General features: G+C 41.4%; 1 protein-coding gene across 3 annotated transcripts in view; it reads right to left on the minus strand.

The window, feature by feature from the left end:
- vps13b (vacuolar protein sorting 13 homolog B) overlaps nt 1–15,964 on the minus strand; it is a 302,426-nt gene that overhangs the window by 159,413 nt on the left and 127,049 nt on the right. For all 3 annotated transcript variants that reach the window (XM_080895821.1, XM_080895823.1, XM_080895822.1), the window contains exon 22: nt 4,167–4,300. In XM_080895821.1, coding sequence (XP_080751947.1) covers nt 4,167–4,300 — 134 coding nt within the window. The remainder of the gene's footprint in view (nt 1–4,166; nt 4,301–15,964) is intronic.

Here is a 15,964-nt window from a genome sequence, read left to right on the forward strand (position 1 = left end):
TAAACAGGTAAGACTCTTACAAACTGAGATAGCTAGGACTGCACATAATTTAAATCGAAGAGATATCACAGGTTAGAGTGTGGCAATATGAGGGCTCGGATTCAGATAAGCTGTGTTTAGGAATGTATGTTAACATAGTTTGTTGGTCCTATTAAAAAAGGCAAATATGGTGAAAAGAGTGACTTTAGAGCATAATGATTGATTAATAATGATTAATTACTGTACTGATGGCATCTCCAGACATTTTCACTTTATGCATCAATATTTTTGAATCTCATTCCTATTAAAATGAAAACACTTCCAGTCAGTCGCTGTGCATTTGTAAGATGAAAAATAATGCCACAGCAACAAAGCATCATCACCACATTTCAGACAAGTGCTATGGATAAAAAAAAAAAAAAGAGTGGTTTACACTATCACTAGCTATCACATCTTTATGTTCTGTTTAAACAGTCTTAAGTGGTCTCAGAAGCTAAGGAATAATAAATACTTTGGTAACTTTGTATCCCCCAGTCTCATTAACCCAACCTTTTTTCTGTCCTTCCTGCTCCTCTCTCTTCTGTAAAAGTCAGAAAGAAAGCCCTGCATGTTAAATTGGGCACATGTGCAGCAGAAGTGTGAGCCATTAGGTATTCTGTTTACACCACACTAAAATAAATGGAGTGGTTCAAGTTTGGGGATATCCAAGACCTGGGGTACCAGCTGTTGGGGTTTTCGGTTTGGTTCGCTTCCACTCCCATGTCAACAGGACAGAGTGTTTCCTAATTACTGCTGCAGTATGTGGTGTGGTCCCAGTCACACAGCCGAAGGGGACAGAGGAAAGTGGAGGCAATGACGGGCTCAGCAAACTATTAGTGGGTTGAGTTAACTCTTGTGAAAGTACTGTAAACAGCTCAATGTACTGACATTGGACGCCGGTTCTGGAGAATTATTTCAATTCACATGCTCTCTTTCTGTCTGAATGACATCAGATTGTGTGGTCCAAGCAATAGGAATTAAAATAATTTGAGAAGGGTTGTTTCATTTATGCCTCAATAGTTATTGTTTACATGCTCATAGAAACTCACCTTAAAGCCCTACTCAATTTAAGGAATGATTCAGCTGTGACTAAACCCTGAAACTAAATAGCCACATTGCCCACAATGAATAAGCCCACTGACAGAAAACCCTGCTGCACCTGTGATGACTTACATGCACTCACAACAGTATAACTATTACTACATGCAAAAATTGAATCTTGTTCATTTATGATGCCCGTTGTGACATATGCTTGCTGACAGTTAAATGTAACCATAACTTTGAGAGCTAGTAAGAGGAAACACTAATCTTTTAACAGTAATGTACAGTGGGGCAAAAAAGTATTTAGTCAGCCACCGATTGTGCAAGTTCCCCCACCTAAAATGATGACAGAGGTCAGTAATTTGCACCAGAGGTACACTTCAACTGTGAGAGACAGAATGTGAAAAAAAAAAATCCATGAATCCACATGGTAGGATTTGTAAAGAATTTATTCGTAAATCAGGGTGGAAAATAAGTATTTGGTCACCTCAAACAAGGAAAATCTCTGGCTCTCACAGACCTGTAACGTCTTCTGTAAGAAGCTTTTCTGTCCCCCACTCGTTACCTGTATGAATGGCACCTGTTTGAACTCATCATCTGTATAAAAGACACCTGTCCACAGCCTCAAACAGTCAGACTCCAAACTCCGCCATGGCCAAGACCAAAGAGCTTTCGAAGGACACCAGGAAAAGTATTGTAGACCTGCACCAGACTGGGAAGAGTGAATCTACAATAGGCAAGCAGCTTGGTGTGAACAAATCAACTGTGGGAGCAATCATCAGAAAATGGAAGACATACAAGACCACTGATAATCTCCCTCGATCTGGGGCTCCACGCAAGATCTCATCCCGTGGGGTCAAAATGATCATGAGAACGGTGAGCAAAGATCCCAGAACCACACGGGGGGACCTGGTGAATGACCTGCAGAGAGCTGGGACCAAAGTAACAAAGGTCACCATCAGTAACACACTACAACGGCAGGGAATCAAATCCCGCAGTGCCAGACGTGTTCCGCTGCTGAAGCCAGTGCATGTCCAGGCCCGTCTGAAGTTTGCCAGAGAGCACATGGATGATACAGCAGAGGATTGGGAGAATGTCATGTGGTCAGATGAAACCAAAGTAGAACTTTTTGGTATAAACTCAACTCGTCGTGTTTGGAGGAAGAAGAATACTGAGTTGCATCCCAAGAACACCATACCTACTGTGAAGCATGGGGGTGGAAACATCATGCTATGGGGCTGTTTTTCTGCCAAGGGGACAGGACGACTGATCCGTGTTAAGGACAGAATGAATGGGGCCATGTATCGTGAGATTTTGAGCCAAAACCTCCTTCCATCAGTGAGAACTTTGAAGATGAAACGAGGCTGGGTCTTCCAACATGACAATGATCCAAAACACACCGCCCGGGCAACAAAGGAGTGGCTCCGTAAGAAGCATTTGAAAGTCCTGGAGTGGCCTAGCCAGTCTCCAGACCTCAACCCCATAGAAAATCTGTGGCGGGAGTTGAAAGTCCGTGTTGCTCGGCGACAGCCCCAAAACATCACTGCTCTCGAGAAGATCTGCATGGAGGAATGGGCCAAAATACCAGCTACTGTGTGTGCAAACCTGGTAAAGACCTATAGTAAACATTTGACCTCTGTTATTGCCAACAAAGGTTATGTTACAAAGTATTGAGTTGTATTTTTGTTATTGACCAAATACTTATTTTCCACCCTGATTTACGAATAAATTCTTTACAAATCCTACCATGTGGATTCATGGATTTTTTTTTTCACATTCTGTCTCTCACAGTTGAAGTGTACCTCTGGTGCAAATTACTGACCTCTGTCATCATTTTAGGTGGGGGAACTTGCACAATCGGTAAATGGCCTGCATTTGTAAATGGCCTGCATTTGTATAGCGCTTTTCTAGTCCATAGGACCCCAAAGCGCTTTACACTACATTCAGTCATTCACCCATTCACACACTGGCAATGGCAAGCTACATTGTAGCCACAGCTGCCCTGGGGCGCACTGACAGAGGCGAGGCTGCCGGACACAGGCGCCACCAGGCCCTCTGACCACCACCAGTAGGCAAACATGGGGTTAGTATCTTGCCCAAGGATATTTGACATGCAGCCAGGATGCAGCCTGGGATCGAACCACCGACCTTCTGATTAGTGGCTGACCTGCTCTGCCACCTGAGCTACAGCCACCCGGTGGCTGACTAAATACTTTTTTGCCCCACTGTAGCTGCAATACTTGAAATTAGTTATTGTTGTTTTCTGTGGTTGGCTTAATACCCTAATAATTGATGAACAAACAAAAAGAAAACACAAGATTAAAACTTTGGACACATGTGGCCAGCATTTTCGGAGTAATACTCGCACACTGTAGTTAATCTGCCAAAACTGAGCCTAACACATTACTGAACTGAAAGATATCCATATGTACCATGCAGTAATGTACCCCGCATGATTACTATGCGCAGGGAAGCCCATATGTGCACACACCATGATGTCCAGCTCTTGCATCAAGAGGAGGCCTGCTAGAGAGTTGTCAGCACTTCCTGATGTGCTTCAGATGGGGTTGGTTGTGATGTGGTCTCTACTAACTAGTCCAGTCAAGATGCAGCGAACAGACAATCGATGAGAGCATTTAACTTCCCAGTTAGACACTTAGACAGACAGGAACATCCAAGACAGCCAGCAGGCCAAACGGAAACTCGGCTTGCCACAATGGGACATGAGACACTGTATATGCATCTGTATGTAAAAGAGGGTAATCAGTTAACAACTAACAGAAGTCCCTGGATGCCATATGGCTTCACAACAGAGAGCACAAAGCTGGGCTGGGATGAGCTAAATTTTAATATATTATACCATAGAAATAGGAGAGAAATAGGTGGTCAGGGAAAAGCATTGCTGGTCCCAGAAGGCGTACAAACTTTTATCCGGGTATGCGTTCGTACGCTTGATCCTTTGGAATGTGAAGACCAAACGTAACACTGAGTGACTAAAAAACTGTAAATAATCTTAATGGACAAGATCAATGAACTTTCATCCAAGCTCAGTGGAGTAGTAGAAATGTCTTATATACCTGTTCCAGTACATAAAGACAGTTTGGTACCTGCAGAGTGAGCCGTTTAACAGCATCCCAGGCGTGGGCGATGAGCTCCTTCATTTGTTCCTCTGAGGTCGTCCATGACTCCGCAGCTGTGGTGTCAGGCATCACCCTCATTGGGATGGACAGTGGATGTGATTCTGGGAAAGAAAAAAGTGATAGGCATGACATTGTAATGAAGCTTTTAAACAATCAGCGCCATCATTTCTCATAGTGTGTACTTGTACTGCTGATAGACTTGCTGAAACATTTAGCTGACTCCTGAAGGAACCGCTACCACAGAAGTGAAGCGGCACCTTGTAAAGTCTTAAATAAAAACTGGGTTTTATTTATTAACATGAGAAAAATTTGCCCTGCATTTATCCTTTATTTCACTCTCTTCATAATTCACTGTTATTTTCATTTACTGTAAAGTATCATGTTATATGATGTTTAACTGACACTTCATTGAGATGATGTAATGTTGGCACTCAGGTTTCTTGTCTCCTACAGCAGGAGAGGGAACTATGAAACCGAGAGAATACGCACGCACGCACACACACACGGGGACACACACACACCCACACACACACGAGAACACACGCACACAAACTTCTAGACATGACATGTTCTGGTGTGCCTGCTGTGGTCCAGACGAGGGCTGATTGTCTGTGCTGACACTCATGGCAACAGTCAAGCACAAAAATCACACAGTAATAAGCATATTCAATTATCCATTCTACTAACTATATGAACTAAAGCACACCTTCACTGGAAGAGAACCAGTTATCGATAAGAAGACGACAGGAAGCTTGAGACAGAGTGTGAGAAATATACATAGATACGGTGAACGAGACAAAGGCACGAGGGCATTCTAGCAGGTTAACCCGAGGTCTGTGGATGTTAAAGCCATCAGGGCGTCAGAGGTTAGGGAAGGGGGGTGGGGGGTGGGGGGTCTCTCTAAAGACACATTAAGACATATTCCATGATTTAAAGGTCTGCCTTGCTCAGCAGCCCTATCCCACAGTTTTCAAGAAACAGCAGTGATGTCACAGCTGTACAGTGTGCCCTCAGACATCATGTTCCCAGATATCTCCAAATGCGTTGGCATGGCAATAACAGCATGTTGGTGGGGAAAATGACAAAAAAGGTGGTTAACTAACCATTGACCCACATACCTTGATCCACTTTTTGTTGGTCAAGGTATGTGTGCATATCACTGGGAGACTTGGGCCACAGGTATATGGATGCTGAGCTCTGTGTGTGTGTGTGTGTGTGTGTGTGTGTGTGTGTGTGTGTGTGTGTGTGTGTGTGTGTGTGTGTGTGTGTGTGTGTGTGTGTGTGTGCTCGAGCACATGTGCACAAGTGGAAGAGAACAAAACTGATAATGGGTCTGGACTCTTGAACAGTATTTTCTCACACTCAGGCTGCCTCTGGCACTTGGGGACTATGAAATGGTCCCCAGTCAGTGTTGCACTTGACATTATTTTTACATTTGGCAATTTCCAGTCTACCTTCCTCACTCTTATTCGTCAGTTTTTTTTCTATCCTTGTAATGCTTCCAGTGTTGTCCTACTAGATGCCCACAAAGTGAAAGATGGCAAAAATTGACTTTGACAGGTCAGATTGTGTTTCATGGGCTGACTTTTCATTGAGTAATATGAATAGAGTGCTGCATAAACTGCTGTGATATCATTGAGTTGTCAATAGAGTTTTATTGTGAAGGGCTGTGCATACGTTGGAGTTTTCCTGTTACATGGCATTAGAAAAGTATCTCATACTTTGCAGGGGATCGATGTAGACAAGACAGGGGTGTGTAGCTACCACTGTAAGTCATGCAGCTGTCTAGACTAAGGAGACATTACCCTAAGAACTGGGCTTTCCCTGTCTATGTACATGTATGTGTGCAAGTTTCTTCCAATTTTGGTTAGTGCCCTGGTTATCTCACGGTATACATCCTATACTATCTAAACAACATTTTACCACATTAGAAAATACAATAAAAGCATATACCACAAACACAAGCACATATAAACACACACAATCTTGACAAACATAAAAACCGTACACTGAAATAGAACCCATAAAGAGCTCACACCCTCACGAATCATCACTCATGAAATGTTAAAGTAAATACAGGCCACCCTTCTGAGCTCCAAAAACAGAAACTCATACACAGTTGTACCATCTCCTTCCAATTTACAAAAATAAGAGAAAGTTACTTGAGGGTGGAGCGGACTTTGCATGACAAGTAGGGCTGCCACAAACGATTATTTTGATAGTCGACTAGTCACCGATTATTTTTGCGATTAGCCGACTAATCAGATCATCATCCATTAGACGTAAAACTACAGCTTATTGCACCAGCAGCATCTGCTCTTATATAACTATCATTAGCTTACAGCTTTAAGTGTTTAAGGTCTATGCTAACTAAAAATAAAGACAAGATGATAGTTTATTAAATTTTAATGAAATTTGCAGATTGTTTCGGTGAAGTTTAATAAACTCCTTGCTATCTAGAATATAACAGGACACCGGAGTATATTCTGGAGCATCTCACACTTCTGATAATCAGCTGTCTGCTTGACGTTTATTCAGCTGTGTAAAAACTATAACTTGAATCTCAGACAAACTGATTTACTCAGGAACAAATAAAATACTAAAAAAAAAGCCAAACAATAACATTTTAAGTTATCTAAGTGACTCATATATATTTAACCTGAGTAGCGAAAGACAGCGGTGGGTTTGAAAACGATTTGCGGGGAGTCCGGTGTTCTCACAGCGCTAGTGAGCCTAGCCCCCGGCTCGCTAACGAGCTAGCGGGTAACAGACATCTCCGAAAACGTCGGAGCGCTTTTGAAAATATGTGGTGTCCTGATAAACTGAGCAGATATTTGAAGTTTACACAGCTACATTCTCGCCTGAAAATATGTTAAACGTTTATTTTGTGACCCAGAAAGAATAATAAGAGTAATATTAAAACTAACTAGCTACCGCCATTGTTGGAAACTGCGCTGGGCCGCGCTATGAATTCTGGGACACAGCTGCTTCTTCTTCTTCTTCTTCGGGGTTTAACGGTAGCTGACATCCTTGTACATGCAATGCTGCCATCTTCTGTTTCAGTCCGTTATTACACTCTTAAATCCTGCCACTTATTCCTGCGTCTTTTGTGATCGTACAAAGTTTCAAACGACGCGTCGACTATTAAATCAGTCGTCGACGATTTTGATAGTCGACGTAATCGTGACTAGTCGACAAATCGTGGCAGCCCTAATGACAAGAAACTGAGGACTAGCTAACTGTAAGCATGTCTGCAGAGGAGCTTATGAGACAATGAAACACAGCATGCAAGATAAACCTGCATAATTAATTCCATAATGCACGCACACACACGCACACACACACACGCACACACACGCACACACACACACTGTATGTCACTACAGATTCCAAAAATCTGTGAATAAAGGCAGCCATGAGCATCATCTGGACTCTTCTGACCTAAATCGATAATACTCAAAAATATTATTCTGAGTCATTGTTCTCAACGAGCCCATCATTTCTTAAAATTATTCCTTTTTTGGCAAAGAGACTGTCCTAATCCTTGCTAACTTTGCCGTGAGAAAGCCCGATGAATGAGTGGATTTCTGATCATCTATTTTTGAAAGCCTTTTTTTTTGTCGTTTTTACTTTGGGGGTAGGCCAGACAGTGAATGTTCTTCCCCAGAGTGAGTCTGTTAGCCCAATCAGAAAGTGTGCTGAAGTGCAGCATAGGCAGTAACAATGGATGAAGCCTTGTGCTTGGTTTTAAATACCATTCCAGGTCTCTGTTTGTTAATCCTAGGGTCATTATTTGGAATGAAACTGCCATATCTTGTTATAGTGACTTGGCGCCTGCCATTCCTGCAGGGAGGGGATTGAGAGGGAGCGAGAGAAAGAGAGAGAGAGAGAGAGCGGCAAGCCTAAATTCAAATGAAGGAGAAACATGACAGGAGAGCCCAAACCTCTTAAACCTGCCCAGGCCTAACAAGTCCTAGGAGTCCCTTTAAAGTGGGGTTATTCCCCCTGCCTCGTGCCATCTCAGCCATGTCCTCATTTTCACCCTCTCTTAGGCCATTAGGCTAATATGTTATTGGCCATACTCTGGCCATACACCCTCTCTCTTACCTTCTCTCCTTTGTTTCATTCTCTCTCCAACCACTCCCTCTTGTCTCTCTCTCTCAACTGGTTTGTGGAGCTGCCAGTCCAGTCCCTTATAAACATTCTAGTGTTCTGATGGTGGTTATTCATCCTCTTTAACAGCTCCGTTAAATCTCACAGCAAATGGAAGGCGACTGTCTTTGCAGCCCACGGCTGCAGTGTCAAATGCTCGGAGAAAAAAAGAAAAGACCAGAACCCCGTTACAGTACTTTGACTTCAGGGCGAGAAACAAATCAGCGTTGCCTCACATCACGATGCAGGTCGCAACACTGCCACGGCACAGTAACGTAGCTGTAAAATGTGTGAGGGTGTGTGGTGTGGTGAGTGTAAATCGCACATCATTCAAACGTGCGATTCGCAGTCGCAACTGAACGCGTGTTTAAATGCACACAAAGGCACTGGCACACCCACAGTCACACAGAAACACTAACATCATATCAGTGCCAGTGAACTTTCCACTACACATTTAACAGACTTCACAACAACAAAGGCGCAAAGCATCCATATCTTTCCCGGGTGGTTGAGTAACTCAACCATAAAAACAGCCTCATTGCGGGATCCCGGCATTTCCTCATGCCGCCTGCTATCTTTCTGGTATGTTCCCTATTACAAATGGTTTACAGTGAGTTGAAGTGTTGTATATTCTGCTACAGCTGCGTGCAGAGGCAGCAATAGGGCTCTTTAATAAACCTGCCCGCCTATTTGTTTTGGATGCAAGTCAGTGTTTATTTAAATATTTACGTGACTCCATTTGTTACAGCATTATTGAAAAAGCGCTGCTGTGGCCAGGCTCACTTGAAGGGGTAAGGAATGTGTAAGTGGTGGCAAGAAGACACAAAAAAATCACCCTTTTATTTCTACACATACTCCTCTAACGCTACAAACTGCATGGTTGCGCTTTCTTCCAGATGTGCTTTAAGAAGACCTCTAACAGGAGGAAAGCTCAGTCAGACTCTGATGCCTCTGGCAACATGTAAAGCAAGAAGAGAATAACAAATTTCGCTACATAAGTGATAATGACACAGTAATGCAAACCAATTTTCACTTTATTCGGTAAAAAGAGCTGAAGACTTGTGCCAGACCGACCATGATAAAAGCACATAAAGAATTGCAACAGTACATGTTCTCTCGGTGACATCAGGAACCCTTGAAACATCTCATGTAAAAAGCAAAACAACCCATCTCAGCTCAGTGCCCAACCTCCTCCCATTCCTCTCTCATCCTCTGTCACTAAACCCCCTCTAGCCCCTCAACTAATCCACACTACATCTGATGAAACACAGCTCAACCCCAACTTCCCTCTTCGCTCCTCTCACTTCAACCTCAGGTCCCACAGCCAACATCCACAGTGCATAATACCCTTATCATTCATGAAAGCAGCAAAGGGATACATAAGGACACATATATTCCCCACAGACCATTCTGTCTGTCATGGAAGCTGGGGAGAGGCTTGTATGGGCTCATCAGTGTGTGGAGGCAAAAGACGTTCCAGAGTCCCCTCAAGACTTCGACCATTCTTCTAAGAGAGGTGGGGGTTTCTATCTCATTATTCCTCCTCCTCCTTGTTTTCTTTCCCCACTCCAACCATCATTACCTTGATAAATTATTGACTTTACGAGAAAAATTAAACTATATAAATAACTCCACAATGAAAATATTATCCCCTTCTGAAAAGCAAACAGCAGCCAATAAAAACCCGCCTGACTTCCATCAGGCTACTTGGGCTTGGATTATAGTAATGTATGACTGCGTAGTTCTGCCTGAAGTCTTCGCATCAGTTTCCTCTAGCTCTTATAGATTTGTGTATGCATGTGTATATTAGTTTCTCTCTAAAATATATTCATATACGTCTTTCCATAATATATATTTCTAAGCCATTTGTCCAAACCTCCCTTTTTGTCGATGCTCTACGGTTGAGATCACAGAAAAGCCATCAGTGCTAGAATGTTTTTGTGAGCAGCACAACCCTGACCATAACCTGATATTTGTCCTACCTTGCAGATTAACAGCAAGTGCAAATGTTTCCATTTTGTCTCTTTTTTTGTCCTTCCAGTAAACAAGAAAATTACATTTAATCCCATCATGCAGACCACAAGCAGACAGGAACAAAGACAACAGTTCTCATTCCAACCTTTAGGAAGCACAGCCAGATAGGAAAGGTTTCTCAGCAAATGAAGTATGTTCTCAGAGTGCCAACAGCTAATTTTAGGATTGAAGCAAAAAAAAAAAAAAAAAAAGCCGGTGAGATCATTACTCTGGTAGATGTTAGAGAACAATAAGAAGCTCGGGACTTGGGAGGCTCATGATCAGAAACACGGTGCTGCTGCCAACAAGAACATTCATTAGGGACAAATAAAGAAAATACTTAGAGGCTAGTTTTATGTGAACCAATTTGTGGTGTAATTGTGCGGGCAGACAGAAATCGACCTCAAACTGTGGAGAAATGACTTGTTTTCAAAATCGTCTTTCCACGGCCTTTCTTGTCGGCTAATCGCACAAAAACAACTGTTAACACTTCTGTGATGATGTTACTAAGCAACATTCAAACAAACCTGTGATGTGAATTGACCAGAATATTTTGTTGGGCCATATAATGTAACCAGTAACAAAATGAAACAAAAAAACAAAAAACGTGCTGACTGACAGAAAAGCCAACCATATAACTGTAAAAAACAAAACAACAACAACAAACAAACAGCCATTCATAAAGTTAAACTAGTTTAAAGTTTCATCGTATAAAGAGATTTTGAGACGATGTGATTTTCTTTCACCGAGACACAGGCTTTAAATCCAAGTCTCTGTCATCCACCAGAAAGTGGCTTCAGTCCAACTGAGCCTGAACTGGTTGTGAAAGTCAGCGGTGTCTTATAACACGTGCCCTGTATATTTAACATGTGTAATGACCAAAACCAGAGAGGAAGAGAGAACGGTTGAAATATTGTGTTGCCAGATAGAGCTGAGTGCCTATGGGTTATGAGTTTCAAGCCGGGCAGCCCCGGTCCCAGTATGATATCACCTTGCCCTCAGTGCTTCGGGGGAAATGATCTGCAGAGAACTGGTTCTGTGTGTCTCTGTACATTTGCCTACACATTAACAGGCACCTTCCAAAAGCCGGCAGGAAAGTCCCCCTTGATTACTATGAAACTGTAGCTAGGCTCAGTGTGGTAACAAAACAACATAACACTCTCTTTAAATCATAAAAGTGCCAGGCATGCATTCAAATAACCAATTGGAAGCAGGGACATCTAGCTAGTACAATTGTTCTGAGGAGGCTTTGAACTGCTAAAAGCTCTAAAAATGATTTTCTTTTAGTGGATTATGATTTATTCTTTTTAATTCCCTAAGGTGATTTTGTGGGAAAATCAATAGCTCCAGTGGAAAACTATGATAATCAATAGGCACAGACATAGACTCCACTTGCCAATTTATGATCAGGCGGAACAAAACAAGGCTCCATCTCAGTATTCCATATATCCAGCACTCTGGGTCATTTAATCCTGTGATAATATTTCAATCTAGCACACTTTTGAGATGCAAGCTATTAGCTTATATGTTCAAAATGACCACTTGAACGCAAGGTTAGCACACACACCGTGTGCTTTCTAAGGTCTCAGAGAGGCAGCCCAGCAGGGGTCGGGAAGCACAATTTCACAGAAAATCTTCTTTGCATTACATTTGCAGCTTCTACAGATGCTTTCTGGAAACGAATCATCTTGTTTTTCCCACTGTGTTTCAATAAGGTGTAAAACAGCAGCATCGAGGAACCTGGAGCTCAAGACTCGAGGGAAACCTGAAAGAAGTACCCAGGATTTAGCAGTACACATAAGATTCAAACACTCCCACTCGGAAAAAAACCTCACCCATCTTTCCTCTGTTTACCTAAACAAATGACCCTGAGTCCCCTGAGAAAATATATGCCAGCAACTAAATTGGACCTTGTCACATAGTCAGACATTTACTTGGAATCAGGTTGAAACAAGGACATTTGAACAATCAAGTAAAATGGCAAATGATAATTTAGTAAAAAGATGGAATTAAATGTCTGTCTGTTGTTTAAAAAATAAAATAAAAAAAAAGGGCGGGGGGATAACTTGGACCATTTCAATTCATTTCTTCTAAACGCTATTTCTCAGCACATTTATTAATTTGCCTGAAATCCTTGCTCTGTCGTAACTGATGAAATTAAGTTCAATCAATATCAATCAACAACAGTCATTTCTCTACAACTATATTCGAATCAGCTCTATCCTTCAGCAAATCATTATGGCTTATTGAGTCAATCCAAGCTAAACAGCTGGACTGGATGTCGTGGGGTAAACACGCAGCAATTACAAATACATTCTGAAAGAAAAAAAAAATGCATCGCAACATTCAATAAGGCTGAATGGCTTTAGACATGAAATGCATCATGCTGACACGGAAAAGAAGACAGTTTTATGTCCAGCTTAAAGTCAACTTGGTATAAACACCGCACGCAAACATGCTAAACTAATAGGACTGAAGGAATAACCATGAACAGTGATTGTTTGTTTGTTTCTTTGCCTAAAAAACAAACAAATGTGAGAGCTAGACCAGAGGGAGCTGCTTAAATATCCCGGTCCTTCTTAGTGCTCTCCATGCATGGTAAAACAATTCATAAATCATCTTTAGAGAACCAAATTCCAACCACAACATGCTAGATGTCGACAGCTCTGATGGGGAAGAAGCCCTGGTAAGAAAGCTTTACGCAGAAAAATACAAACTACGGTTCATTTAGTTCAGCTGTGTACAGTTACAGGGTTAACGCATGTCAGTTCTATTTTGGGGTGGATTTTAACTAATGTCCCAACAAACAGGACTTTCCACAAGATTTCAGCATTAAAAAAACATTAGTCTAAGCAGGACTAAATATCAGTGCAGATCTGTTTACAGATCAGGTATCTGCAGCAGGTATTTACCCCATGATCATCAGCCAAGGAATATTAGAAATTAACATTTCATTTATCAGCCCCCAAATGAATCCCAGGAACAACTAATCAAGAGAAACGAGGCAGAACACAGTCTTAGTTTATGAACCTATGTGCATCAAGTTTCACCACAATCCAACAGGATGTCAGGAGTTCACATCTGTCTTTACGCGGCCATGGCGTCCAGTCATTTTTTTTCTACATACACAGAAACAAAACTGTAAAATGTGGAAAGAAGGCATTATTGTGTAACTAGGTACAAGTGGAACTGGAGTCGTGGGATGAAATCAGCAGAGTACCTGCTGTGCTGTAAGTCTCCAGTGCTGAGCTGTGGTCTATCAAGATCTTATAACCGTAGGGAAGCGTATTAATTCACCATGATTGAAACCACAAGGGCGAAATGACTCGGCCATTTTCTTCTTCTGATTGGTTGCGGAAACAATTTGTAACTTTTCATTACATCTTCTCCTGTAACACCACAGCAATTTCCAGAAAAGATGCTATTCATTTGCTTACAAGCTCCACTCCAGCGTGGAGAACTGGAGCGGGGGCACCGAGGGGTACATTTTAATAAAATGCAGTATGAGCACCTGGTTACTAATGTCTTGTTTTCACTTCACAAGAGAAATATTTGGATAGGAAAGAGCATGAGTCTAAAAAGTATATGTTTGAATAACTAATGGAGCCCAACAATTAGATGCCATATACAAATGTTGTGTGTCTAACAGTAAACACACCCACATGCAGAATTTGTGGCCAGATTTCCAATCCACTTAACATTTCATAACAACCAAAATACTACGTGTGAAAGCATCAGCGTGTGAGTGTTGTCAGTTCTAAAATCTGGTCTTTTATCGACTATTTTCAAAAACCTGATGGTGGACGGTAGGGCTGAACGATATATCGCATTTGCGATAATATCGCGACATGATCAAGTGCAATTTTCTAACCGCAAAGGCTGCGATTATACTGCGATTATATTATACAATTCATGGGCTGCATCCTCCTGAGGCCGCATTTGTAGACCGATTACGTCACAGTGACGCGCCGAAGGCTGTCCAAATTACTACCATATCCCAGAATTCATAGCGCGGCCCAGCCAAACTCCAGTTTCCAGCAATGGCGGCCGCTACTAAGTTTTAAAATTACTCATACTAATCTTTCTGGGTCACAAAATAAACTTTTAACATATTTTCAGGCGAGAAAGTAGTTGTGTAAACATCAAATATCTGCTCGGTTTATCAAGATATCCCATATTTGCAAAAGTGCTTCGACGTTTTCAGAGGCGTCTGCTACCCACCAGCTTGACAGCTAGCCGGGAGCTCGAGGGTTACTGATGCGGCCGAGAACGGCACAACTCCCGGCACATCATTTTCAGATCACCGCGGAGTTTCGCTGCTCGGGTTAAACGTAATATATAAGTCACTTAGACAACCTAAAAATGTTATTGTTGGGCTTTTTTCAGTGTTTTGTTTGTTCGTGAGTAAATCGGTTTGGCTGAGATTAAAGTTATTAGATTAGATAAAATAAAACTTTATTAATCCCCCGGGTGGGTTCCTCCTTGGTTTTCAAGGACTAAACGTCAAACAGAAAACTTATTAAACAGAAGTATGAGACAGTCGAGAATTTACGCCAGTGTCTGGTTATATTTTAGATAGCAAGAAGCAGACGGCCGAGTTTATTAAACTCCACCGAGACAGCGGTGACGCTAATCAGAACTAGCCTTCTGATTCAGAAGGCTAGACCGTCCAATTTCACGCCTTTAAACTTTAAAGGCGTGTTTGTGTGTGTGTTTATACAATTGCTATTATGTTTGCACTTTATGTGTAATGTTACTGACTGCAGAGATCAGTAAGATGTGTGTATTTTTTTATTTATTAGTTTTATTTATTTAATATTATTTTTTAATTGAATGACTGTCTAGTAGTTCACAGATGTCGAAAAACTGAGTGTGGTAAAGCCACTGATTTTGTTTATGTATATTTCTGCAATCTGCACATTGTACTGACTTTCATTTTAATGTTTACACCAGGGTTCCTTGTCAGCACTTTATGCTCAGATGTTTGTAAGCTAAAAATAAACTATTGTGTATGTTCAAATATACTGTTGTGATTGAAGAAGTTAAATAAAAATGTCAGTCATCAATTCATGCATCACCTCATGTCATCATAACAGAGGTCTGTCTTCCAGGAAAGAACAGTTTAAAATTAATGTAATATAGTATTGGCCATACTATATGATGTATTGCTTGTCTTTGTTTAATAATACAGAAGACAAATACCTTAAAAAATAATCGCATATTGCATCGCAATCGCAATATTGGGGCAAAAAATCGCAATTAGATTATTTTCCATAATCGTTCAGCCCTAGTGGACGGGATGTCAAAAACAAGACAGAAAAGATGAACAAAGGAAAAACAATTACAAAAAAGAGAAAAAAACAGAAATAAAGTCACCCGGTGAAAAATAACTTCACAGACAGAAAAACAAAAACTTAGATAGAAAGAGAGAGGACCAGTCAAAGAGACAGAAAACACACTGACGGACAGTTTACTCCAGTCAGCGAGTGTTGCTGACAAACTACAGTCTGATGTTACTTAGTATGGAGTGTTGGAGCCAAGCTGATTATTTACTGACAATCCTCTAATGAGACAATATACTTTTGGAATGTGAGTAAGCA

The sequence above is a fragment of the Rhamphochromis sp. 'chilingali' genome (genome assembly GCF_963969265.1).
Source record: "Rhamphochromis sp. 'chilingali' genome assembly, chromosome: 11".
In the NCBI taxonomy this organism is placed as follows: Eukaryota; Metazoa; Chordata; class Actinopteri; order Cichliformes; family Cichlidae; genus Rhamphochromis; species Rhamphochromis sp. 'chilingali'.